General features: G+C 40.8%; 1 protein-coding gene across 1 annotated transcript in view; it reads left to right on the top strand.

Moving 5' to 3' along the window:
• Nucleotides 1-27,715, top strand: part of LOC124555608 (proto-oncogene tyrosine-protein kinase ROS) — a 565,849-nt gene that overhangs the window by 390,970 nt on the left and 147,164 nt on the right. Inside the window, exons 11-14 of the mRNA XM_047129578.1 lie at nucleotides 10,981-11,297; nucleotides 13,291-13,610; nucleotides 20,267-20,467; nucleotides 20,559-20,748. Of these exons, the coding sequence (XP_046985534.1) occupies nucleotides 10,981-11,297; nucleotides 13,291-13,610; nucleotides 20,267-20,467; nucleotides 20,559-20,748 (1,028 nt within the window). The remainder of the gene's footprint in view (nucleotides 1-10,980; nucleotides 11,298-13,290; nucleotides 13,611-20,266; nucleotides 20,468-20,558; nucleotides 20,749-27,715) is intronic.

Below are 27,715 nucleotides of genomic sequence, written 5' to 3'. Positions count from 1 at the left end.
GAATGGATCACTGCCAGATGGGCCATGTGATCCTTGTCTGAAAGCAGAACACCATCCACAACAGAGAATTGATGTTGAAGGATGTAATAATTATGGAGGAGGTTGGACACATGAGAAAGTAGTGAATCCAGCCAATGATGTTATACAAATGTTATGACCTTTCACGAAATGGGATCCAAAGCTACAGCCTTCACAATCCATGGGCTATTAGGAAAACCATCAAACGTCTGCTGTGTGGTGACATCACTGTGAAAACAGAGCAATTCATCTTGATCAGATCCCAGGTCTAGACGGGCCAGCAGGTGAGACAAAGCATCAGCATTTGCATGTTGATTTGTAGTGCGGAAATGAATCTCATAGTTGTAATGTGAAAGGAAAAGAGCTTAAAGTTGAATGCAATGTGCAACTTTATCCTGGTAGTGATGGAGAAGGACTTAATAAGGAAACACTGGTTTGTGATTGGTGGCCAGGTGGAATTTGGTTCCATAGAAAAAAACATGGAATGTCTTCGTAGAATATGCAATGACCAAAGCACCCTTTTATATCTGAGAGTACCGAATTTGAGCAAAAGTCAGTGTTTTTGAGACATAAGCAATAGGCCACTTTGAACCATCGGGATACGTATGAGCCAGTACCGCCCCCAACCCGCACTGTGAAGCGTCCATTGCAAGGACCAAGTGGAGGTCTGGTTGGTATGTCACTAATCAGGGCACAGACTACACCATGGCCTTAAGGGTGGAAAATGCGGTTACACAAACCAGCGACCAGCAAAACTGATTCCCTCTGTGCAGCAGCACATGTAACGACTGCGCTATTGCCATAATGGTTGTGGCTGGTAGTAGGTGTTTGTGCCTAGAAAAACCTGAAGTGCTTTGACTGATGTAGGAAAGCAACAGAATAGCTGAAACATCTTGATGCAGTGGTTTGAGACCCTCACAAGGAACTTCAAACACAAGACAAATGATAGAAGAGTGAAAAAATTGACATTTTTCTGAATTATCTTTCAAGCCGGCTGCTGGGAGTGCAGAAGAAAGAGTACAGAGATTTTGTAAATGTTCCTGAGTGGGTCTCCAGAAACTACAATGTCATCCAATTAGTTTGCACAACCTGGTACCTACCAAATGAAGCTGAAAAATAGCGAGAGTGCTGGTGACACCAAAAGGCAACCACAAGTATTGGTATAGTCCAAAAGGGGTATTGACAACTGACATATGTTGTTACTCTGCATCTCGAGGGAGTTGTAAATAGGCACCTGACAAGTTAGTTTTTGAGGAATATTAAGCACTTGATAACTTTGCAAAGAGTTTGTCTGGCTGCAATATAGGGTATGTATCTGCTATAGATTGTGCATTCACAAAAACTTTAAAATTGTCGCAGAGGCGTAACCAGCCCAATACATTCTTTACTATAACTAAGAGGCTAGACCATTCACTTGATGGAATAGGCTGAACAATGCTGGATTCCATGAGGTGATCTAATTCATCTTTCACTTGTTCTCTGAGTGCTACTGGAACTGGATGGGCCCAGAAGAAACAAGGCTGAGCACAAGGCTTCATGGTAAGGTGTGCTTGAAAATTGTTGGCACACCCCAGTCAAGGAGAGAACAAAGAGGAAAACTAAGAACATAATTATGTGTATGTGGCACTGAATTCACTTCATCTGAAATTGTAAGACCAAACAACTTAAAAGCATCTAATCCAAAAAGATTCTGCGTATGCATGTTATCTACAGTGAGAAATGTAAGAGACCGTACTACTGATTTGTAGGTCACTGGGGCAGAGAATTGGCTGAGAACAGGAATACCTGTTTATTGTAATTTACTAACATTCATGACACAGAGAAAAGTGACTGGGAGCTCAAGTAAGTTTGTGAGTTTAACACGGTTATCGCAGCTCCTGTATCCACTTGCATGTGCAGAACTTTACAAAAAACCATAACATCAATAAAAAGCTAGTTGGGCATGACATAAATAGCTGATAGAATGTTACATTCATGTCTGCATCAGGATCATTGTTCTGAGTTTTTGCATTACAAACAGAAGCAATATGACCTTTTTTGTTGCAATTATGACAGGTAAACCCAGCGTTTAGGGCTGTTGGGTGCTCATTGTTAATGAAACAATAAGGGCAGGATGGGCATGAAGAAGATGTATGTTGCTGTTCACTGGCTTTGTTGGTGTGGCTGCTGCTGGGACCGAGGCCAGCTGCCTTGATGCTGTGATCTGATTGTGTGCAGACTACTGTGACCTTGTCTTCCCCCTACGAACTGTCTGGAGCTTAGTGTGGAGGAGAGGGTTGGGTTGCTGATACCTTATACCATGACTCAGTCTGGTTACCTGCTGCTCACAATATGTTGAATGACTGTGCAATAGTTAAAACGTCAGAGCAGGATGGATTTTCACATTTGAGGGCACACTCTTGCATCACATCATTTAGAGCTAAAAGAATGATAGCATCTCTCACCATCTGATCAGCATACAGCTCTTTGTGCACATCAGAAATGAAGTGACAATGATGACTGAACACTGGATGTCAGCCACCCATGCTCGATAGAATTGATGTGGTTGCTTTGGACAACTGTAAAACTCAACCCGGGATGCATTAACATGGGTGCACTTGCAGAAGGATTTTGAAAGAAGCTCACACATTTGTTGAAATGTTAAAGAAGGTGACCTGAAGATGGCAAAATAAATTGCAGAAAGTGGTTGCTATGAGAATAAAATAAAATATCTTAAAGTGTACAGCTGTTGGTAAAGTTTATTTACATTGAAAAGGTCCAGCAAAGGGACGAGTTGACATAGGACTTGATACATGCTTGGGGATATCCATGAAAGTTTTGTTGCGAACATGTCTCATATGCATCCCATTCCTCAGTGGATGCATCATATGTAGGAAAGAGGGTCAGATAAACCATGGGGGCTGCAGAGGGCAAAATAGCAGTCAACACTGGCTGAGGAGCATGCCGACTAGACAAAACAGAAGCCAATGATTGAAGTACGTGAGTTTGATTCCCCAGCATATGTGATCTGTGGTGCAATGCTGTGGTGAATGGTTCTTGCTGTTTGACCAACCAAAATAAAATATTCTGTATAACACCCTCAGCCATTGTGAGAATAAATGGAGGACCAACCAGAGTAGAAATTTGCATGGAGAGCAGAACGATACTTATCACTAATTATGTTGTAATTGGGTATATGTGCAACATGACCACTAGACAGAAGACAACTTTATTGCATGGAAGCATTAACAACTTGAACATAGTATATAAGTAACATTCAGAACCAAGTACATACACAAAGAGCTGTAGCAATACACATAGAGATCGGAGACTGAGCATAGCTCAGCTAGCCTTAAATAGACTGGGGCCTGTGGCGGGCTCTGAGAGTGACTGCACACACACACGCACGCACACACACACACACACACACACACACACACATTCCTCTGCAGATGACATAGCACTGCTGCACTGCACTGCACTGCAGAACCAACTTAATGTCTCTCTAGGAAGCATAACACTAGAGCCATTAATTCCAGTCATTATCCACGAGATGAAAATATTATTCTAGTTAACTGAGCCACACCATTTCAGACATAACAATGAGAGTTCAAATGTCTCTAAGCACTATGGGACTTAACATCTGAGATCATCAGTCCCCTAGACTTAGAACTACTTAAACCTAACTAACCTAAGGACATCACACACATCCATGCCCGAGGCAAGATTCAAACCTGCAGCCGTGGCAGTAGCGTGGTTCTGGACTCAAGCGCGTAGAACCGCTCGGCCACAGCGGCCGGCTCAATGAGTGTTAATGTGAAACTTCAATCATGTAAGGTTCTACAGTGTTGTTTAAGTATACACAATTATTTGTTCTCCTCGCAGTTCAGCCTTCAAATTCGATTTCCATCAGTCATCAACAAATGAAATCCATTTAAATTTGGTGTTAATCCAAATTCCAATGCCATATGGAACACCCAACAGAGTCCATCTCAAACTCTTTGTTCGCAAGTGGTAATTTGAAGTGTTGTAATGTCCACTACGGAACATACTCATTGGACAAACTAGACAACCACAGGTGACGCTGTGTCCTCGAGTCAGTGCTTGTTCATCAGCTCACGCCAACTGACAGGCTCACACGTTCCATGGCCAGCACCCAGGAGCCATTCACAGGTGACGCTCGTGTCACAGCAGTGATGTACTGCCAGCAAGATGTGCTGTTTAGTGCCACAATGCCGTATTCTGATCTAAGTAATTTGATTGCAAGTGGTAATTTGAAATCTTAAAATGTCACTGAGCGACTTGGTGCAGTTGTTAGCACACTGCACTTGCATTCGGGAGGACATTGGTTCAAACCCACATCCGGCCATCCTGATTTAGGTCTTCCGTGATTTCCCTAAAACACTTCAGGCAAATGCTGAGATGGTTGCTTTGAAAGGGCATGGCCAACTTTCTTCCCCTTCCTTCCCTAATCCAATAGGACCAATGACCCTGCTGTTGGGACCCCTCCCCCAAATCAGCCAACCAATCTTAAAATGTCAAAGATATTGAACAGTATTGGATTATAGTATGAAGTCATGGTAAAATGACTATTGAAGACATGCAAGCTTAACAAGAGGGATCAGTAACTTTGCTTGTTTAAACTTACATGTCTTTAGAATGTCCTGACACATGAGGATTGCCCAGAAATTAATGCACCACATTGTTTATCTTCAACAATTCTTTATTGTATATAGTGGGAATTACACACACAAAAGAATGGTGTTTTATGTGGACACCCTGTTTTTCCACGTAATCTCCATCACATTCTATGGCCTTCCTCCAGCTTGAAACAAGGGCATGTATTCCATGTCAGTACCAATCCCTGTCCTGGTGGCAGAGCCAGTGTTTCACTATGTGAATCACCTCCTCATTGTCCTCAAAATGTCTTCCATGAATGGCATCCTTTAATGGCCCAAACAAGTGGAAGTCTAAGGAGGCTAGGTCAGGGCTGTAGTGTGGTTGGGGTAACACTGTCCAACCCTGTTTTGCGATGTGTTCAGCAGTCCTCAGACTTGTGTGGGGCTGAGCATTATCATGTTGCAGCAAGACATCTCCTGGGTTGCTGTGACACTGAAGTTGCCAGAAGTGAGTCTTTAGCTTTCTTAATGTGTTGACATATGCTTCTGAATTAATGGTACCACCTCTTAGCATCATATCAATGAGAATAACACCTTCACAGTCCCAGAATGTGGTGATGATGACCTTACCAGCGGAAGCAGCTGCTTCTGGTACAAGAAGGCCTCCCCCTCAACTTCAAAACACTGTAACAAATTAAGACAAATTTTTTTTCTGTGCGATTTGTGATCCACCGTTAAACCCATCTTGCGCACTCTTTTTGAATATCCAAGAGTGCAGATAATTGTACCCACACTTCCTTTGCTGATTGACAGATGCAGTGCCAACTGCCAAATCGTAATCCATATGTTCTCATGAATGACGACATCAGCTCGCTGCAAAAAGGCCGGTGTGACAGCCGTGGATGCTCTCCCTGAGTGCTGAAAATCATGGATCTCTGCTGAACCACCTTCTGATGACCTCATCCTCCATGCCCAATGACTAACTGTACTTCTGTTGACAGCAGATGCTCCATAGACTTTGCGCGTGCATGTTTTAATATTCCCCACAGTTTCCTTCTCTGCAGTGAGAAATTCAAATACGGCGTGTTGCTTGTAATGTGCATCACCTACAGAGGCCATTTTGAAACTGTCCTGCAGCTACACTATCTGTTGTAAGTGATGTAAACTTGGTGTGCTCACTCAGGAGACTTCAAAGAATACATAGATAATGTTTTGTATTCATAGCATTGTTTTTGGCCAAGAAAAAGAATGTGATGCAGTACTTTCTGGGCAACCCTTGTATATTCACATCAGCTGTGAAACTCGTTGAAACAAAAACAAAAATTTCCTTGGTAGTTACATGTAATCTGTTAGCAGGAAACCTAACTCATTACTGTATTGGAAAGACTAATTCCATGTTTCCAAGCCATTACATAAGACATCGTAGCTGCCATGGTAGGCCAAGGTAAGCAGTTCTGCTATATGGGAAAAAAAGATGCTATTGCAACAAGGATCAGACAAAAAGTAATGTCTTTTTTTCTCCTTAAATAGAATTTGTTGAGCCCACTGCAGTAGTTTCATTCTGCATCAACAGATACCAGTACTTGCTGTCGCTTGCAAAATGACCAACATTGATGTTCAAATTAGACAGCATTCTGTAATAGAATTCTTGAACGCAGAAGGTGAAATGACTATTCACATTTATGAAAGACTGAAAAATGTGTATGGTGATGCAACAGTAGATATCAGCACTGTTAGATGATGGGTTCGTCTCTGTAACTAAGCTGAAGGGCAAACCCCATTGGCTGCTGAAATGGGGAGTGGCAGGCCAGTGACTGCAGTGACTCCACACAACACGAGACAATGGCATCATTTGTGGTGACCGTTAGGTGACTGTAGGTGATTTGTGTCACATTCCCTCCTTCAGTAAAGGCAGTGTGATGGCAATTATTCAATAGCTGAGATACTCAAAGGTTTGTGCAACGTGGGTAGCAAGAACATTAATCAACCAGAATAAAGAGACAATGAAAACAATTGCCTCCCAACTCCTGCAGCACTTCCATTTGGAAGGAGAGGAGTTTTGGGAAAAAAATTGTGACCAGAGATGAAATGTGGATTTATTCTTTTGAACCAGAATCAGAGAGACAGCCAGTGGAATGGCATCACAGAAACTCACCAAAGAAGAAAAAGTTCAAAACTGTGTGATTGGCAGTACAGTATTCTGCAATGCAGAGGGTGTGATTATGGTTGACTTTTTGGAGCAGGAATGCAAGATACATTCTGTCCAATACATCAGAACCCTCTAACAGCTTAAAGCACATCTTCAGTGAGTTCACCCAACAAAAGCGGAGGTGGGGGTTCTTCTTTTGCATGATAATACAAGGCCACACACCAGTTGTCACACCACTGAAGAGATTGTGAAAATGGGATGGAAAGTTTTGCCTCATGCCCCTACAGACCTGACCTGGCCCCATCAGAGTCCCATCTTATCAGGCCAGTAAAAGGAGCTCACCATGGAATTCACTTTGAAAATGAGGAGCCATGAAAACTTCCATTTGTCAGTGGCTTTGGAAGCAAGGCCTTGTGTTTTACCAGACTGGAATACATTTCCTTGTTAAAAGATGGACTGAAACTGTAGAAATGAGTGGAGATTATGTTGAAAAGTCATAAATTAATTGTCAATATTGTGATTTTCAAACTAAGTAATTGCAAGTTGTATAGGTTAATTATTGTCTTTTGCAACTGTAATGAAAGTCTTATTAAGGCCAGACAGGGTTTGCTTTATTCTAAAGCATCTTCAGTGGTAAGATCTTTTGTTGTTTACTGTACTCTTCTTCTTCTTCATCTTCTTCTTCTTCTTCTTCTTTGTCTTCCATGTATATGTGTTGGGTTTTTGCACACAGCACTTTCACTGCACTAAATATGTTCACATTTTTGTGTTGGGAAGTGTCACTGTCGTATCACCATTTCTTGTGTTTTGTTTTGCTATGAAATGGTGGGAGGACAGTGATGAACTAAATATATCCACATTTCTCTGTTGGAAGCATCACTGTCATCTCACCATTTCATGTGTTTTGTTTTACTATAAAATGGCAAGAAGACAGTGATACTTTCCAACACAGAAATGTGAATATAATTAGTGCAATGAAAGTGCTGTATGCAAAAACCCAGCACATACACAGTGAAGTAGAAGCAGAAGAATGCAGTAAACAAAAATAAACTTGACCACTGACATTGCCTTAGAATAAAGTGAAATGCTTCCTGTCTTAATACGACTTTCATTACAGTTGCAAAATATGGTAACTAACCTATACAACATGTATATTTGCAACTGCAGAAAAAAGGGGCTGGAAGACAAATAAGACAAAATATACGTATATGCATTTGATATTCTTGACAAATAAAAATATAAATAAACGAATAAAAAAAAAGTAGGAGGCGCTACTTTTTGACTGACTCTTGTATTTACTGATAGTATGTGATTTTACTTTTTTATGTTGTAATTCATGTAATTCACTGTTAATGTTCCATATTAGCTAGTAACCTCTTTTTTGAAAATTTATGCCTTGGATGCTATGGTATATTTATGTAATTTACATATCAGCATTAGAAATACTATCCCTAATGAAACTTTTGTCTCTGTACCTCAAAGGAAAGTGAGATTTTGTTTCTACTTGCCTTTGCAGAATCCCTGGATGATGTGATGCATGTATACCAACGCATAAGTGCAATGTCATGTTACAAGATAGTATGTCTTTACATGGCTGTCTCGCTAGATGTGTGGTAACAATTTCATCAATAAATCACTTAAATGTGAGCTAGTTTAGGGTGCCTGCAGATCATGTTGCTCTCTCTCTCTCTCTCTCTCTCTCTCTCTCTCTCAAGAAAACTGATCAGTCACTGTTCCTTACTACAGAAGTATGACTCACTCTTTCCTAGCATGCATCCTACAGTACAGCATCCACTGGTTTTCATCATTTGGTAAATTTATTTTATGGTTTTCCTGTCACCACACTTGTTCAGTTAACATAAGAGAGATAAGGCATATGCTCCACCTGTCTGTATAATGTGTAAACGTTTTAAATAACCTTTTAACTATTTGTGTATAGTGTTTTCTGAGGTGAAGATTAGTGACTAGCCTAACATTAGCTTAAATGAGCCAGGAAAAATGACTAAAAACCACACACAGACTGTCTTGATAACAGCATACAAAACTATCTTTTACATTACTGTGAGTTGGTGCACTGCTAAAGTAACATTAACAGTTTGTGGATAAAGTTATTTAAAAACTCTTCAAGGTTTTTAAATAAAACAAATATTATTAATGTTCTAAATCCTTATTTTTCATGTATATATTTATTTCTCAACATAGCTACCTTGGTAAACACATTTCTCCCAGTGAGAGCCAGTTTGTTGATACCGTCACTACAGAATGTTTGAATTGGTTGACAGAGCTACCACCTCACCTCTGCTTGCACTGCTTCATCACTATCAAAATGAAGTCCTCAAAGATGTTTTTTAAGCTTTGGAAATAGGTAAAAATCAAATGGGGCCAAGTCAGGGATGTATCGAGGATGTTCAGTGACAAAGAACCCAACGCATCAGATTGTTGCAGATGTCCCAATGCTCATATGCAGTCTGGCATTGTCATGCTGAAGGAGAAGATGCTTCATGTGTGGGTGCACTGTTCAAATTCGAAACTTGATTACAGCATTCTGTTTCTCACTCATTGACATAGTTATGTTACACACCACATTGTTACATGCTAGAATTCAGAGCCATCTAGCAGCAGAGAGCTGCAGATATGTAGACATGGAGAATGAAGATGTAGAATCTTAATAATGTTGTTTTATTTAAAAATCTTTAAGGGTTTTCACATAAAAAATTTGAGGGCATTCCTTTTCAGCACACCCTCATATGAAGCTTCCATAACCTTTGTTACACATGGAAAATGCTGTTTTCTTTGTATTCTCTCCTAACCTGAAACAAAGATACACAGTTGCAGTACATTAAATTAACTATGACCCTTGTTAGTCTTCATTATATAGCTGCAACTTTGTATGTGATTGTCCAAATAAACAGCACACAGAATCAATTATCCTGAGAGAGATCTGCTAAGACTTCAAAACAAATGTCACAAGAATGAGACAAAGAATTGTTTGCTGCACAAAATTTATTCAGGGTAAATGGCTACACAACTCACCTGTGAAGGTGTTGTCCATCCTAATTGCATGTGAAAGCAGCTCATCTTGTAATCATTTTTTTAAAGAATCTAAGAGGTTGAAGCACTCAAAATTCACAAGCACAAGTATCACAACAGTTTCAAATATTTCCCTGAAATATGCTGACACCACTAAAGTGTTTGACAATTTTCTGTACAAAATTGCATTAAAGTAGTCTCTCCAGTTTAGTAATGGGCTCACCAATTTCAACTGAAGATTGTCAGAAATTTGATGAAGACAGTTGTGACATACATATTTTGCTGATGGGGTGGATTAGGCTGTGAAGGAGAATGAATGAACTCCAAAATATGACAGAGTTGTTAAAACAGACGGTAAACTCTTGAAAATCTTACAACACAAGACACATAGAATGTAGATATGATAAAAAATGGTCTACTGAAACTTCAATTCATTTAGACACCAGTAATAGAAATGGACATTGCAAAGGAAAGAGATGAAATGAGAACATAACTGATTTGGTAAATAATAGCTACTACTCTGGCCAAAGGAGCAGCAGCTATTAAATTTTGAGACATCTGCAACAGAATAAGAGTAAATTTTTCAATAATACCAGAAACATGTTAAAATTAATAGCAAAAGTAACCTTTAGATATTTTTTAAACTGATTCCTTGATGTGTAACATTGTATTGTCATTTTATTTATCTGGTTTTTGATGTTAGAATTGTTTTACTGTCATGGCAGACAGCTAAGTTCATTAGCAATGATGTCTCATTTGTTCTGAATTAAAACACTTGGTGGTATTTACTGTGTTTAGATCTGTAATATAATTCCTCTAGTTATGAATCATTATTGTGTTCCCAACTGTTTTGGTAAATCAGTGACATTGTGTGCAAAACATTATTCCTCATGCATGGCTAGAGTGATTTCTTTGGAAGACCTTGTCTAACTCAGACAGAAATACTTCAAGTCTGTTTATATTTGTGTGAATTGTTAAGCAGTAACAGTTAATCAGTAATGGTCCAACTAACTGTAACAACATTATCAGCAATAATTACGGTGATATTTGCTATAACAAGTCCACAGATTCCTCACACTGATTGTTAAACAATGTTTTTTTAAAACTTTCTCAAGGCACTAATATTCCATTTAAAAATGTTATGTTTTATGCCATAATATATGATATGGATTTTTGGTTCAATAGGCATGAAGTGTACGATTTTCGCTACAACACCCAACAGCCAATGTTTCAAGATGTGGTGTCACTTGCTCGGGCAAATGGCTTATTCTACTGGACCAATGGAGTTCAAATATTTTCTGAAGAGTATCATAGAGAGACAAATAGTTATTATCATTTTGCGTTTCCTGAAGTGGATCACAGATATGTTGCTGTCTGTGTGGACTTACCATCTACACAACCAATGCCAGTTCCAGTAAATCCACCTACAAATGTTCAAGCCGTTTTAGGTACAGATATTGCAAAAGTGTCCTGGCAGGCACCACATCTGCTTGGAGGACAAGGTAAATATGTCTGTATATATATGTTAGTAACTTCACAGGAAGTCTGTGTTTCTGTATCTCCATTAAATTGTGTCACACATAAACATCACATTATTCTCATGATGTACTTGTTGTAAATTAAGGAAAGCAAGTAAAATATGCATTATATAGTAAATTTTGTTTCATGTGGTACCAATATAACTGAATTTGTATTGTCAGTAGACAGTTTACCTATGAAAATATTGAAATAAAATAACATTTTCACATATCAGTAATACAAACTGAAAATGTTCCACTTCAGCTCTAATAATTAATATAATTGCTCCGAAGACCAACACAAATCTCATGGTGAGACCATGTTCTGTTGGGAACTGTTTTTGTTGATGTCTATGATTATAGTCTTGTCAGAGCATTTTACAACTCTTCTAAAGTTCACAGACAGGAACAGGGTTAGCCAGACATCAATAATAATATTCTTCAAGTGTTAAATAGGATGGTTATCTGAAGCCAAAGCTGACCACTTTATGTTTTAAGTTCCTCAGAGAAAAGCCACCCCAAATAAGTCCGCTTGTACCTTGTGCATATTGAATAGGTGGTAATGTATTCTGGATTTGTTCCAGGTCACTTTCTTCGAGAACAAATTTTGTAGAAAAACTGAAATTCATTTACAAGCATGATTAAGTGACACTGCAGTTTAATTCTGTGTACCAACCAGGACTCAAACTAAGAACCTTGCCTTTAATGTGCAAATTCTCATAAGTTGATCACTACAAGTTCTAAATTTGACTCCTAATCTGGTAGACAGTTTTAATGTCGCAGGAAATTTCAAATCAGCACACATTCTGCTGGGGAGTGAAAATTCTTTTTGGGAAATGACACTGCATTTGGATCTAATGCAGATCTGATCAAGCCTGTTTCATTATAGCCAGTAATGGGAATCACAGTTTGTTCATGAGACACATTGCCTTAAGTGACTCATATTTCTGGTGTACAAATGATCATGGAATGAGCACTGATCAGTCTTGCAGCTTCCTATGTTTTTGGTCTGGTTACAGCTTTCAAATTGCATACTGTAACAGGTCATTGCTGCCTGCTAGTTATCAGTTGTGTTTTTGTTCACTGTTGCACTACATAAGCACTCTGAGACAAGTCTTGGCTGTGTAAACAGCCAATCTCATTATTCCAACATATGTGCTACCACACCAGTTCCACAACTGCTAAACTGCTTGACTTTGGAATGTGTTCCCATTTTTTAGTTTATATTAGTTTGAAGTGATTACTTTTCTTCTGGATAATTTAAAACGTATTTAACATTTTCTTTTCATTCCTTAAAATATGACAAAGAAAGGAAGATTTTCATAGGTAAACAACATTATCATATATCAAACTGATATTGGAAAATCCTGAGAGAAATGAGTAAAATGGGTTCATCATATTGTAGGGGACCTGAGCAGTCAGTGAGAGAATAAGCATGAACTTGATCATTTTAGCTCAGATGTAATGTTCAAATTCCTGGTTATATACCTACCAAGCATGTGAACAGTAAGCTACATTTATGACTCCCCTGATTGAACTGACTAAATTGTTTAAAGCTATTTACACTACTGCTCTGAAATCATTTCACAAAAGCTGGAATATTCTGATATCCATTGAAATTTGTGAAGATGTTTTCATATGTTAAATTTTTGTTTATTTTACTGGAACACAAACTGTCAAGCACCAAGTTTAATTTTATCTGATTAACAGAAGTTCATCTCATAAAATGAGTGTAATAAAGTATAGAATTTTGTATTTTCTATTTTAAATGTATAGGTGTATAGAAATTTTTGTTGTTTTGTCACAATATTTTATGTTTGTGATGATTTCATTCACTGTAACAAGTTACCCTTGAAGAGAATAGTTATAAATATATGTTTTCTGTACTCGTATTTTATTTAGAGGTGGTGCTAGTTTTACCTTCCCTGAGGAAAATAGAAAACTAAATGTTTTATTGTTCTGCAATGGCTGTTTACAGGGAAAGGAGCATGGCAGAATTGGTCATATGAACTCCATATTGAAGATGTAGTCCGTAATGTAACAATATTCAAGCAAGGAATTAACACTACTTCCTGTACTGTTCAAAATTTAGTGGGAAATAGCAAATACATTATCAAAACTGCCGCCTACACTAGTGCTGGAAAAGGTCCTTGGTCATCAGAGTTTAAAGGGAAGACACTGAAATCTCGCACTGATGGGAAATACCCATCGGTAATCTGGTCTGCTGCAGAGGGATTGCTAAAATCAGATATTATGGGTGAAAATGTAGAGACTTTGGTACACAAATCAAATTTGAAGGTAAAGCTTACTTCAGTGCTCTTTTACAGTAAAAGATTTCTTTAGTCATTGTATTTATTATTTCTTTACGTGTGTTATCAATATGGAGAAGTTCATATCACACATTTTCAGTGGCTGCAAATCTAATTTTGTATCTATATCATTGTCTCCCAGCAAGTTGTGATTAAGTGGAGTTGTGTGTTTGAAACCCTACCTCTTTCCTGTACTCAGCTACTTGATGTCCATCCATAAACAAATAAAATTCATTCAAAAATGCAGCTCATCAGTTCTGTAAATTTTTAACCTTCAAACAGAGCAAATAAATAATAGTTTCTTGCTACAACAAATTATCATCTACACACATCAAAAAATGTTTTGCATCACCCTGGTTTGCAGAACTCCTGAAGATAGACATTGACTGTGAACATGTTATCACAGACACAGTCCCTCTGACTGTTGAGAGATGTCACTAAACCTGCCCAAAGATGTAAACAACCATGCATGAGCAGCGCCTATTAGATGGAGGGGGTCCGATAGCCGATCAGTTCCAGTCATTCCACCAGGAAGAAGGCACACGGCTCGTGTCGTCTGTAGTTCAGCCATGCCTAGACGGTAAATACCGCGGTTTGATTGTGTCCACATTGTTACTTTGTGCTGGGAAGGGCTCTCAACAAGGGAAGTGTCCAAGCATCACAGAGTGAACCAAAGTGATGTTCTTCAGACATGGAGGAGATACAGAGAGACAGGAACTGTTGATGACATGCCTTGCTCAGGCCGCCCAAGAGCTACTTCTGCAGTGGATGACCGCTACCTACATATTATGGCTCAGAGGAACCCTTATGGCAATGCCACCATGTTGAATAATTCTTTTTGTGCAGCCACAGGACGTAATGTTATGACTCAAACTTTGCGTAATAGGCTGCATGATACGCAAATTCGCTCCCGACGTCCATGATGAGGTCCACCTTTGTAACCCCGACACCATGGAGCACAGTAGAGATGGACCCATTGACATGCTGAAGGGACCACTCAGGACTGGCATCGCATTCTCTTCACAAGATGAGTGTCACATATGTCTCCACCCAGACAACCGTTGGAGACGTGTTTGGAGGCAACCCGGTCAGGCTGAATGCCTTAGATGCACTGTCCAGCGCTTGCAACAAGGTGGAGGTTCCCTGATGTTTTGGGGTGGCATTATGTGGGGCCGACATATGACACTGGTGGTCATGGAAGGCTCCATAACAGCTGTATCATACATGAATACCATCTTCCAACTGATAGTACAACCATATTGGCAGCATATTGGTGAGGCGTTCATCTTCATGGACAACAATTCATTCCCTGATCGTGCACGTCTTCTGAATGACTTCCTTCAGGATAATGACATCACTTGATTAGAGTGGCCAGCATGTTCTCCAGACATGTACCCTATCAAACATGCCTGGGATAAGAAACTTCCTGGCAGATTGAAACTGTGTGCCCGACCGAGACTAGATCTCGGGACCTTTGCCTTTTGCAGGCAAGTGCTCTACCATCTGAGCTACCGAAGCACGACTCACACCTGGTCCTCACAGCTTTACTTCTGCCAGTATCTCATCTCCTACCTTCCAAACTTTACAGAAGCTCTCCTGCGAACCTTGCAGAACTGGCACTCCTGAAAGAAAGGATACTGCGGAGACATGGCTTAGCCACAGCCTGGGGGATGTTTCCAGAATGAGATTTTCACTCTGCAGCAGAGTGTGCACTGATATGTAACTTCCTGGCAGATTAAAACTGTGTGCCCGACCGAGACTCGAACTTGCGACGTTTGCCTTTCGCGGGCAAGTGCTTTACCATCTGAGCTAAGTTCAAGTCTTGGTTGGGCACACAGTTTTAATCTGTCAGGAAGTTTCATATCAGTGCACACTCCACTGCGAAGTGAAAATCTCATTCTGGATGCCTGGGATAGACTGAAAATGGCTGTTTATGGACAACGTGCCCCACCAACCATTCTTAGGGATCTATGCCGAATAGCCATTGAAGAATGGGACAATCTGGATCAAAAGTGCCATAATGAACTTGTGGATAGTATGCCACAACAAATATAGTTATGCATCAATGCCAAAGGATGTGCTACTGGGTATTAGAGGTATCGGTGTGTATAGCAGTTTGGACCACCACCTCTAAAGGTCTCGCTGTATGGTGGTACAACATGCAATGTGCGGTTCTCATGAGCAATAAAAAGGGCAGAAATGATGTTTAGTTGATCTCTGTTCGGATGAGGGCTCAGTTGGCATCCCTTCACTCACAGCTGCAGGCGGCGCTGACTTCGGTCACGCAGCTTGAGGCTGTTGCCAATGGGCACCACTGTGGGGAGCCGGACTTGGGTATCACGAGGATGTCAGCCTCGTCCCATCTGTCCCCAGATCGGTATGCCACTGTGGTTGCCCCGGTTGCTGCCTGCAGTGGGGCTGAGCCTTCGCCTGTGGTTGATTGGGAGGTCGTTCCAAGGCATGGCAGGCAGTGAAAGGTGTCCCCGGAGGCTGATCAGAAAGCCTCCCTGGTGTGTCTGACAAACAGGTTTCAGGTACTGTCTCTGGCTGAGCCAGATGCAGCTGCCTGCCCTGTTTCAGAGGATGATTCTCAGCCTTCAAGGTCTGGGCAATCGCAGAGGGTGGGCTTATTGGTAGTTGGGAGCTCCAATGTTAGGCGCGTAATGGGGCCCCTTAGGGATATGGTGGCTAAGGAGGGGAAGAAATCCAGTGTGCATTCCGGGTGGAGTCATTCCTGATGTGGAAAGGGTCCTTCTGGATGCCATGAAGAGCACAGGGTGCAGCCAGCTGCAGGTGGTGGCACATGTTGGCACTAATGACGTGTGTCGCTTTGGATCTGAGGAAATTCTCTCTGGATTCCAGTGGCTATCTGATTTGGTGAAGGCTGCCAGTCTTGCTTATGAGATGAAGGCAGAGCTCACCATCTGCAGCATCGTTGACAGAACTGACTGCGGACCTTTGGTGCAGAGCCGGGTGGAGGGTCTGAATCAGAGGCTCAGACGATTTTGCTACCGTGTTGGCTGCAGATTCCTTGACTTGCGCCAGAGGGTGGTGGGGTTTCGGGTTCTGCTGAATAGGTCAGGAGTTCACTACATTCAGCTGGCGGCTACACGGGTAGCGGAAGCTGTGTGGCGTGGACTGGGCGGTTTTTTAGGGTAGAAGGCCTCGGGAAAGTACGGGGTGGGCTGCAATCTCAAAGGGTGCATGGCAAATACAGGACGTGCTTGGATCAAGGAATAGTCAGAATTGTAGTTGTAAATTGTTGTAGTTGTGCTGGGAAATTCCCTGAGCTTCAAGCGCTAATAGGAAGCACAGAAGCTCAAATTGTTATAGATACAGGAAGCTGGCTAAAGCCTGAAATAAGTTCTACAGAAATTTTTACGATGTCTCAGACGGTGTTCAGGAAAGATAGATTAGGCAGAATTGGTGGTGGAGTGTTTGTGTCTGTCAGTAGTGGTTTATCTTGTAGTGAAGTCGAAGTAGATACTCCATGCGAATTGGTATGGGTGGAGGTTATACTTAACAGCCGAACTAAGTTAATAATTGGCTCCTTCTACTGACCCCCAGACTCCGATGATATAGTTGCTGAACAGTTCAGAGAAAATTTGAGTCTCGTAACAAATAAATACCCCACTCATACAGTTATAGTTGGTGGGGACTTCAACCTTCCCTTGATATGTTGGCAAAAATACTTGTTCAAAACCAGTGGTAGGCAGAAAACATCTTCCGAGATTGTCCTAAATGCTTTCTCTGAAAATTATTTCGAGCAGTTAGTCTACGAACCCACGCGAATTGTAAATGGTTGCAAAAACACACTTGACCTCTTAGCCACAAACAATTCAGAGCTAATAGAGAGCATCATGACTGATACAGGGATTAGTGATTACAAGGTCGTTGTAGCTAGGCTCAATACCGTTTCTTCCAAATCCACCAGAAACAAACGCAAAATAATTTTATTTAAAAAAGTGGATAAAGTGTCACTAGAAGCCTTCCTAAGAGACAATCTCCATTCCTTCCTAACTGACTATGCAAATGTAGACGAGATGTGGCTCAAATTCAGAGTTATAGTAGCAACAGCAATTGAGAGATTCATACCTCATAAATTGGTAAGAGATGGAACTGATCCCCCATGGTACACAAAACAGGCCCGAACGCTGTCGCAGAGGCAACAGAAAGAGCATGCGAAGTTCAGAAGAACGCGAAATCGCAAAGATTGGCTAAAATTTACAGACACGCAAAATTTGGCACGAACTTCAATGTGAGATGCCTTTAATAGGTTCCACAATGAAACATTGTCTTGAAATTTGGTAGAAAATCTGGTCATATGTAAAGTACACAAGTGGCAAGACGCAGTCAATACCCTCACTGCGCAGTGCCGATGGTACTGTTACCGACGACTGTGCCGCTAAAGCGGAGTTATTGAATGCAGTTTTCCGAAATTCCATCACCAGGGAAGATGGCTGGAATATTCCAGAATTTGAAACACGAACAGCTGCTAGCATGAGTTTCTTAGAAGTAGATACCTTAGGGGTTGCGAAGCAACTCAAATCGCTTGATACGGGCAAGTGTTCAGGTCTAGATTGTATATCGATTAGGTTCCTTTCAGATTACGCTGATACAATAGCTCCCTACTTAGCAATCATATACAACCGCTCGCTCACTGATAGATCTGTACCTACAGATTGGAAAATTGCGCAGGTCGCACCATTGTTTAAGACGGGTAGTAGGAGTAATCCATCGAACTACAGACCTATACCATTGACGTCGGTTTGCAGTAGGGTTTTGGAGCATATACTGTATTCAAACATTATGAATCACCTCAAAGGGAATGATCTATTGATATGTAATCAACATCGTTCTTGTGCAACGCAGCTAGCTCTTTATTCGCACGAAGTAATGGCCGTTATCGACAGGGGAGCTCAAGTTGATTCCGTATTTCTAGATTTCCTCACAAGCGACTTCTAATCAAGCTGCGGGCCTAAGGGGTATCGCCTCAGTTGTGCGACTGGATTCATGATTTCCTGTCAGGAAGGTCGCAGTTCGTAGTAATAGATGGCAAATCATCGAGTAAAACTGAATTGATATCAGGTGTTCCCCAGGGAAGCGTCCTGGGACCTCTGCTGTTCCTGATCTATATAAATGACGGGTGACAATCTGAACAGTTCTCTTAGGTTGTTTGCATATGATGCTGTAATTTACCATCTAGTAAGTTCATCCGAAGACCAGTATCAGTTGCAAAGCGATTTAGAAAAGATTGCTGTATGGTGTGGCAGGTGGCAGTTGACGCTAAATAACGAAAAGTGTGAGGTGATCCACATGAGTTCCAAAAGAAATCCACTGGAATTCGATTACTCGATAAATAGTACAATTCTCAAGGCTATCAATTCAACTAAGTACCTGGGTGTTAAAATTACGAACAACTTCAGTTGGAAAGATCACATAGATAATATTGTGGGGAAGGCGAGCCAAAGGTTGCGTTTCATTGGCAGGACACTTAGAAGATGCAACAAGTCCACTAAAGAGACAGCTTACACTACACCTGTTCGTCCTCTGTTAGAATATTACTGCGCGGTGTGGGATCCTTACCAGGTGGGATTGACGGAGGACATCGAAAGGGTGCAAAAATGGGCAGCTCGTTTTGTATTATCACATAATAGGGGAGAGAGTGTGGTAGATATGATACACGAGGTGGGATGGAAGTCATTAAAGGAAAGACGTTTTCCGACGCGGCGAGATCTATTTACGAAATTTCAGTCACCAACTTTCTCTTCCGAATGCGAAAATATTTTGTTGAGCCCAACCTACATAGATAGGAATGATCATCAAAATAAAAGAAGAGAAATCAGAGCTCGAACAGAAAGCTTTCGGTGTTCGTTTTTCCTGCTCGCTGTTCAGGAGTGGAATGGTAAAGAGATAGTATGATTGTGGTTCGATGAACTCTCCACCAAGCACTTAAATGTGAATTGCAGAGTAATCATGTAGATCTAGATGTAGATTCCAGTTTTTTGTATAGGTTCCGGAACTCTCGGAACCGAGATGATGCAAAACATTTTTTGATGTGTGTATTTGATTTACTATAAGAAACTGATCCTAACAGTCTTCCTTTTATGTATCATAGTGTGTATTCTAGTGGTATTATGTGTACTGTGAAGCAAAGTAACTATACAGAGCAGGAACAATATAATATACTAGACAGTTGTTGGTGGAGTGAAAATAATGCAAGGCATGGAGGTAATGACTTACCATATAACTGAAACACTGAGTGATTAATGGACACACAAACAACTCTGAAAACAATCCTCAGCTTTTGAACATTGTACTTCTTCATAGTTAACTAATACAAAACACACACATAGAAAGGCATGGCTATATTGACCCATTAGACTATGATGTCTAGGTGCTACAACACCTTTATCAACTAGCTCTGAAGAAGGACATTGTCTGAAAGCTCAGCAACATTTTAATCAAATGTTTTTATGTGCCTGTCAACCATGCATCACCTCAACTACACAGCGAGTCGTTATCTTTACTCCCTTCATTAGTAGAAAAATATAAAAGATATACTACTTCACATACATGTCTTCTATTTTTATAGAATTATTTTTTGCATGATTTACATTGTTTAAAACTTTTTCGTGGTTTTAGGATGAACATGGTGAATATCACATCACAGACATTGCTTGGTATGATGATAAACTGTACTTAGTTACAAATACAACTCATGTTTATTGGTTCAATTTAACAAGTCATAAGAGAGGAAAAATAAAAGAAATTGATTCTGTTGGGAGTATTGCTGTAGACTGGTTGGGAAAAAAGTTATATTGGTCCAGTCCTAAACAGCAGTTGGTAAGTGTTAGAGAGTCACTGTATTCATTTTAAGCAACAAGGTTTGACAAAGATATCATTAATATGTGACAATGCATACATTATATTTCAGATCATTAGAGGAAACCTGAATGGTACTCACCAGGAACCATTACGAATTCTTACAGTAGCAAAGGAGCTAAATATTGATTCTGTTCATGCGTACATTTATTGGTCAACAGGTCATTCTGTTGAATGTTCCAGGCTCAATGGTGAAGACAGGCATTCATATTATCCTGCAGAACTCTTTTCTGGAAAACAAGGTATCCCCTGTATTCTTATGCTGCTGTTATTAGTGTAGGATACAATCCATGTATAGTCTCTGTAATTAAAATAAGTAATGATATATCCCTTTGTGTAGTGTGTTGGCAGTGTAAACAGTTTAGTTGCTGACAGTTCCCTGTGATAACTGCTGTTATAAACCCAGTGAAGCTGGCATATGACAAAGGGGGTGTTAAGTGTACAGTATTAAATGTGAATGTTGTATGTTTTGTTTGCCCTTTAGTATTGGTCACTGTTACCATATTAGATAGTTCTGTATGTAATAATTATCAACATTACAGTGAATACCATTACTCTTTTACCCAGTTACAGGGGAGAGTGGACTACATTATTTGATCCTGTAGCACAAAACATTGTATCTGGTCATGAATTTCTGTGGAACAGATATCTGGTATAACCAGAATATGACTCAGAGAGTTTAGTGGGAACTTAGTAATACTCTGTGTAGTGACTGACAGCTTCTATTTTAAAAGCTCTGAGCTGACAATTAGCAGAATATGCAGACATGGTATATCTGGTGATACCTTGAGTAGGTTTCTGTCATGCTACAACCATCTGTTATACATTCAATGACTGATAACCTTTCCTCTTTAGTACAGTGAATGGTAACGTGTATTGATATTCATTAAAAGTATTAAAAAATGGCTGAGTACGTCAGTTGGCAGGTTAGAGGAAGGCAATGGCATACCATCTCCAATAGGATGTTATAGTAAAGCACTGTGGTACTCAAACTAACCTTTGGGTTGAGGACAGCTTTACTTTTTAACACCAATACTCACTGCTTTAATTGTGATATTAATACCAGCCTCAGAGGAACAAAGCCTATCTGCCAAGTATACCACTGCACTATGTTTGTGTTTTATCCAGATACTGCTCAAGTTGTTGGGATGGTTTTTCAAGCACAGTAATTAAAAACTGCACAAATTTTGTGCTTCAACTAATTACATACCTCAACAGTTGCACCATCAGACAAGGTACGTGTTTCCAAGTGTTCTGAAGAGGATCATTTTTAGCCCAATACATAAAAAAAGATCAAAGGAGGAAGAATTGTTGAGTCAGTGGTGCTGGTACAGCTTAGTGCATTTTTCACAGAAAACAATTTCCTTGCAGAACCTCAACATGGATTTTGAAAAGGCTGCAACACCACAATTGGCCTCAGGGTTTTTGCATAAGTCTGTAGGTATCTATCGAAAGGAAAGAATAGTGTGGGCATAGTTTTAGATCTCAAAAAAATCTTTTGATGTGGTCAAACATGCACACCTTTTGCAGAAACTGAGAGCATACAATGCAGTATCGCACACACATCTCTTGAACCCCTGTCCATGTACCTAAAAAGCCATAAACAATGCACAGATATAAATTATCAAAATGAAGTGAGAAAAATCAACATTCAGTCTATGACTGAAACAGTACTGCAATATTGGGACCATTTCTTTTTCTTGTGTATGTAAATGATATTTTACAGTCTTCTAATTCTCATATAATTGCTTATGCTATGACAGCTTTGAGCTGTTTTATAGGGACAGTGAGAAATATGTAACATTTTTTCATCACGTGGTGCATCAAAAGTGACTAAATATTTAGTAACCAAGGCCTGGAACTCTGCATTACAAAATTACAGGAAGCAGGAGACTCACACCACAGACATGTAGAAAATATTTGTGGAATTTCAAATACAGGCAAAGGAGACTGGGATGTACCTGGATGACAATCTTTGATAGAAAATCCATGTTAACTTTATATGCAGGAGAATAAGCAGTCATTGCATTTGCTTAGCCAACTGTCCAAAACTGAGTGTAATAAAATGCTGAAAACAGGATACTGTGGGACAGTTTTCCCATTTACAAGTTATGGAATAGAGCTGTGGATGTATGCCACTGATGTGCAGTTGAACAGAATGCTGGTGCTACAAAAGAGAACTGTTAGGCAAATACACAGAGACCTGTTGTGATGCTCTTGTCAAAAATAAATAATTCACTGTATACTCATTGTGTATATAGTGACTTATCGTATTTTTTTCCAGCCACCATAGTGACATGTACAAATGTTGTGATGTGTATAACCTCAAAAAAAGAAATAAGCACAGTTTTTACAGACAAAGAACCAAATTAAAAGTAACATACCTCAATGAGGTACAACAAATTGCCAGAATCCAAAAGAGCTCATACTGGGTATCAGTTTAAAACAGAATTAAAATGTTTTCATATAAATGTCTGTACTGACCAAAAGAATTCTTTTTTTTTTTTTTTTGTACACATATAATGATATTTACTATACCTTTGTAAACAATATGGCATTTGCAATAGTTATCATGTGACAACTACACACAGAAAGAAATGTAAATAAATAAACAATTAAATTCTGTTAAGGAATACGTGGTTTCTGTGTGGTTTGCAAAACAATGCTTCATAAACTACTGTGACAATATGCAAGCACAGACCCAGCATTTGAATGAAGAATATCAGGACTTGCTGGATAGTATTGGCAACAGGTGTGTCCCAGCTTGGGCTGGCAGTGATATTAGCTCATAAATATTCTGATGGCTCCAAGCAACCTGTTGCATACGTGTCAAAGACACTTAATCTGGCTCAGACTAAATATTCACAAATAGAGAAGGAAGCCCTCACCATTGTTTATGCCTTAAAGAAGTTTTATGTTTTCCTGTGTGGTGTAAAATTCCATCTCATCTTGGGTCACAGGTCATTAATTTTGCTGTTTAACTCCTCAACGTCATTGCCAGACAGACCAGCACATTGCCTTCAACAATGGCGCTGTTCCTCTCTCAGTAAAACTATGAGATTCTCTTCTCCCCATGGCTAAACATGCTAATGCTGCCCTGTCTTCCAGCTGGTAGAGACCCAGTTTTTGATTGGGAGTAGTTACTCTGTTTCTATGTTGATGCATGTGCCCAAAGAACTTTCAATGGTTTTCCAATCACTAGTGCTCAGGTAATGCAGGCTAATGCTATTGATCTGATATTATGGAAAGTGATTCATTGTGTGCAACATGGCTGGCCTGAGGAGCCTCCATTGTGGGCATCTGACCCCCTCCATAACTACTATGTGTTTCGGCATCATTTCTCTGTCATGATGGTGTTCCATTCCTTGATACGGACTATTCAGCTCCTTGTGTAGTAGTTCCCATCCTGAGATCCTGCTATTGGTACACGCCAATCACTGGGGGGGGGGGGGGGGGGGCTGTCATTTTTTGGTTTGGATGCCGACATCACTCATTTGGTAACGTCATGTTCTCAATGCACATTGCAGCAAGCTGCCCTGCAGGCAATGTTGTCTCAATGGCCACAACCTTCACAGACCTGGGGCCATATCTACATCAGTTTCATGGGCCCTTTTCTTAATGCATACTGACTAATAGTAATTGACGCATTCTCTCGGTTCCCATATGTTGTTCATTGCCCATCAGCTTTGTCCTCTGACACCGTGGCAGTCCTGTTGAAATATTTTTCCATCAAAGGGATTCCGGCAATGTTGGTCTCTGATAACAACCCTCGGTTTGTGTCTCAGGATTTTCCCTCCTTATGCAACACCCACGGGATTCACCTTGTTTTTGCCCTGATGTTCCATCAGCAGTTCAATGGTGAGGCCAAAAGGTTAGTTTGAATATTCAAAATGCAAATGAAGAAGTATGTGATTCAATTGCTATCTGACATTGCCTTGGATCAATTTCTGTCTTCTTATCAGTTCATGCTGTTCGGCAACAACAGTCCTGCTGATCTACTCCATGAGAATCAATCCTGGATGCTCCTGCATCTCCTGTGGCCTGGACTGGGCTGCCAACCCTACAGCTGTCATCCCATTTCAAAGCCCAGTGGTGTCCTTCTGGGAATGCAGGTTTATTTGCTGCCCACAGTGAATTCCCGCTGTCATCTCCCAGTGCTGTAGCCACTGTCTCTGTGACATGTGTATGGAGGAGGGCTTCTGTGCATGTCATTACGACCAGTTCCACCTGCGCTTGGTCAACTATACAATCCTGACCGAGACACCAATTTTGCCACACATGTCTGTGTCGCTTGATGAATCACCTGATGCAGCTGGCTCCCTGCTACAACATTTGAGGCGTCCCCATCACCGGTGGATGAACCTGGCACAGCTTCTCCAATACCGCTACCATTACCAATGCAGCCATGATCCACACTGGAGCCACCTCCTCCATCTCAACCACCAACTGTGGGGGCACCACCACCACCACCAAGCCCTGGACCTGATGTGGATATGGAGCTCGTGCTGACTTCACACATCCCGCCATATGGGTTGACATAAGAAGGCGGACTGCGACACTGCCTATGCCCTGAGCACTTCTGACAATATGCCCCAGTATCAGCACGTCATCTCAGTCAGAGCCTCACAGAGGAAGATGCCATGGACATCTCACAAATCTGAGCTGTTCCCCAAGAGAAGAGGGATGAAGTAATGTGCACACTTTTAAAAGCCATGTGCAGTAGCAGAGTGTTGTCATCTGTGAGAGTGCATGACAAAAGAGCAATCCTGGGAACTTCAGATAGAGCCTGCTATGGGCCAGTGCCTATTTAAACCCTGCCATGCCATGCTCAACCTCAGTTATCATGTCTACATCTACATCTACATTGATACTCCGCAAGCCACCCAACGGTGTGTGGCGGAGGGCACTTTACGTGCCACTGTCATTACCTCCCTTTCCTGTTCCAGTCGCGTATGGTTCGCGGGAAGAACGACTGTCTGAAAGCCTCCGTGCGTGCTCTAATCTCTCTAATTTTACATTCGTGATCTCCTTGGGAAGTATAAGTAGGGGGAAGCAATATATTCCATACCTCATCCAGAAACGCACCCTCTCGAAACCTGGCGAGCAAGCTACACCGCGATGCAGAGCGCCTCTCTTGCAGAGTCTGCCACTTGAGTTTATTAAACATCTCCGTAACGCTATCACGGTTACCAAATAACCCAGTGACGAAACGCGCCGCTCTTCTTTGGATCTTCTCTATCTCCTCCGTCAACCCGACCTGGTACGGATCCCACACTGATGAGCAATACTCAAGTATAGGTCGAACAAGTGTTTTGTAAGCCACCTCCTTTGTTGATGGACTACATTTTCTAAGCACTCTCCCAATGAATCTCAACCTGGTACCCGCCTTACCAACAATTAGTTTTATATGATCATTCCACTTCAAATCGTTCCGTACGCATACTCCCAGATATTTTACAGAAGTAACTGCTACCAGTGTTTGTTCCGCTATCATATAATCATACAATAAAGGATCCTTCTTTCTATGTATTCGCAATACATTACATTTGTCTATGTTAAGGGTCAGTTGCCACTCCCTGCACCAAGTGCCTATCCGCTGCAGATCTTCCTGTATTTCGCTACAATTTTCTAATGCAGCAACTTCTCTGTATACTACAGCATCATCCGCGAAAAGCCGCATGGAACTTCCGACACTATCTACTAAGTCATTTATATATATTGTGAAAAGCAATGGTCCCATAACACTCCCCTGTGGCACGCCAGAGGTTACTTTAACGTCTGTAGACGTCTCTCCATTGATAACAACATGCTGTGTTCTGTTTGCTAAAAACTCTTCAATCCAGCCACACAGCTGGTCTGATATTCCGTAGGCTCTTACTTTGTTTATCAGGCGACAGTGCGGAACTGTGTCGAACGCCTTCCGGAAGTCAAGAAAAATAGCATCTACCTGGGAGCCTGTATCTAATATTTTCTGGGTCTCATGAACAAATAAAGCGAGTTGGGTCTCACACGATCGCTGTTTCCGGAATCCATGTTGTATCCTACATAGTAGATTCTGGGTTTCCAGAAATGACATGATACGCGAGCAAAAAACATGTTCTAAAATTCTACAAGAGATCGACGTAAGAGATATAGGTCTATAGTTTTGCGCATCTGCTCGACGACCCTTCTTGAAGACTGGGACTATCTGTGCTCTTTTTCCAATCATTTGGAACCCTCCGTTCCTCTAGAGACTTGCGGTACACGGCTGTTAGAAGGGGGGCAAGTTCTTTCGCGTACTCTGTGTAGAATCGAATTGGTATCCCGTCAGGTCCAGTGGACTTTCCTCTATTGAGTGATTCCAGTTGCTTTTCTATTCCTTGGACACTTATTTCGATGTCAGCCATTTTTTCGTTTGTGCGAGGATTTAGAGAAGGAACTGCAGTGCGGTCTTCCTCTGTGAAACAGCTTTGGAAAAAGGTGTTTAGTATTTCAGCTTTACGCGTGTCATCCTCTGTTTCAATGCCATCATCATCCCGTAGTGTCTGGATATGCTGTTTCGAGCCACTTACTGATTTAACGTAAGACCAGAACTTCCTAGGATTTTCTGTCAAGTCGGTACATAGAATTTTACTTTCGAATTCAATGAACGCTTCACGCATAGCCCTCCTTACGCTAACTTTGACATCGTTTAGCTTCTGTTTGTCTGAGAGGTTTTGGCTGCGTTTAAACTTGGAGTGGAGCTCTCTTTGCTTTCGCAGTAGTTTCCTAATTTTGTTGTTGTACCACGGTGGGTTTTTCCCGTCCCTCACAGTTTTACTCGGCACGTACCTGTCTAAAACGCATTTTACGATTGCCTTGAACTTTTTCCATAAACACTCAACATTGTCAGTGTCGGAACAGAAATTTTCGTTTTGATCTGTTAGGTAGTCTGAAATCTGCCTTCTATTACTCTTGCTAAACAGATAAACCTTCCTCCCTTTTTTTATATTCCTATTAACTTCCATATTCAGGGATGCTGCAACGGCCTTATGATCACTGATTCCCTGTTCTGTACATACAGATTCGAAAAGTTCGGGTCTGTTTGTTATCAGTAGGTCCAATATGTTATCTCCACGAGTCGGTTCCCTGTTTAATTGCTCGAGGTAATTTTCGGATAGTGCACTCAGTATAATGTCACTCGATGCTCTGTCCCTACCACCCGTCCTAAACATCTGAGTGTCCCAGTCT

This window comes from Schistocerca americana, chromosome X (assembly GCF_021461395.2).
Source record: "Schistocerca americana isolate TAMUIC-IGC-003095 chromosome X, iqSchAmer2.1, whole genome shotgun sequence".
NCBI lineage: Eukaryota > Metazoa > Arthropoda > Insecta > Orthoptera > Acrididae > Schistocerca > Schistocerca americana.
The sequence above is the reverse complement of the archived record's forward strand: the minus strand, read 5'-3'. Positions and strand labels throughout refer to the sequence as shown.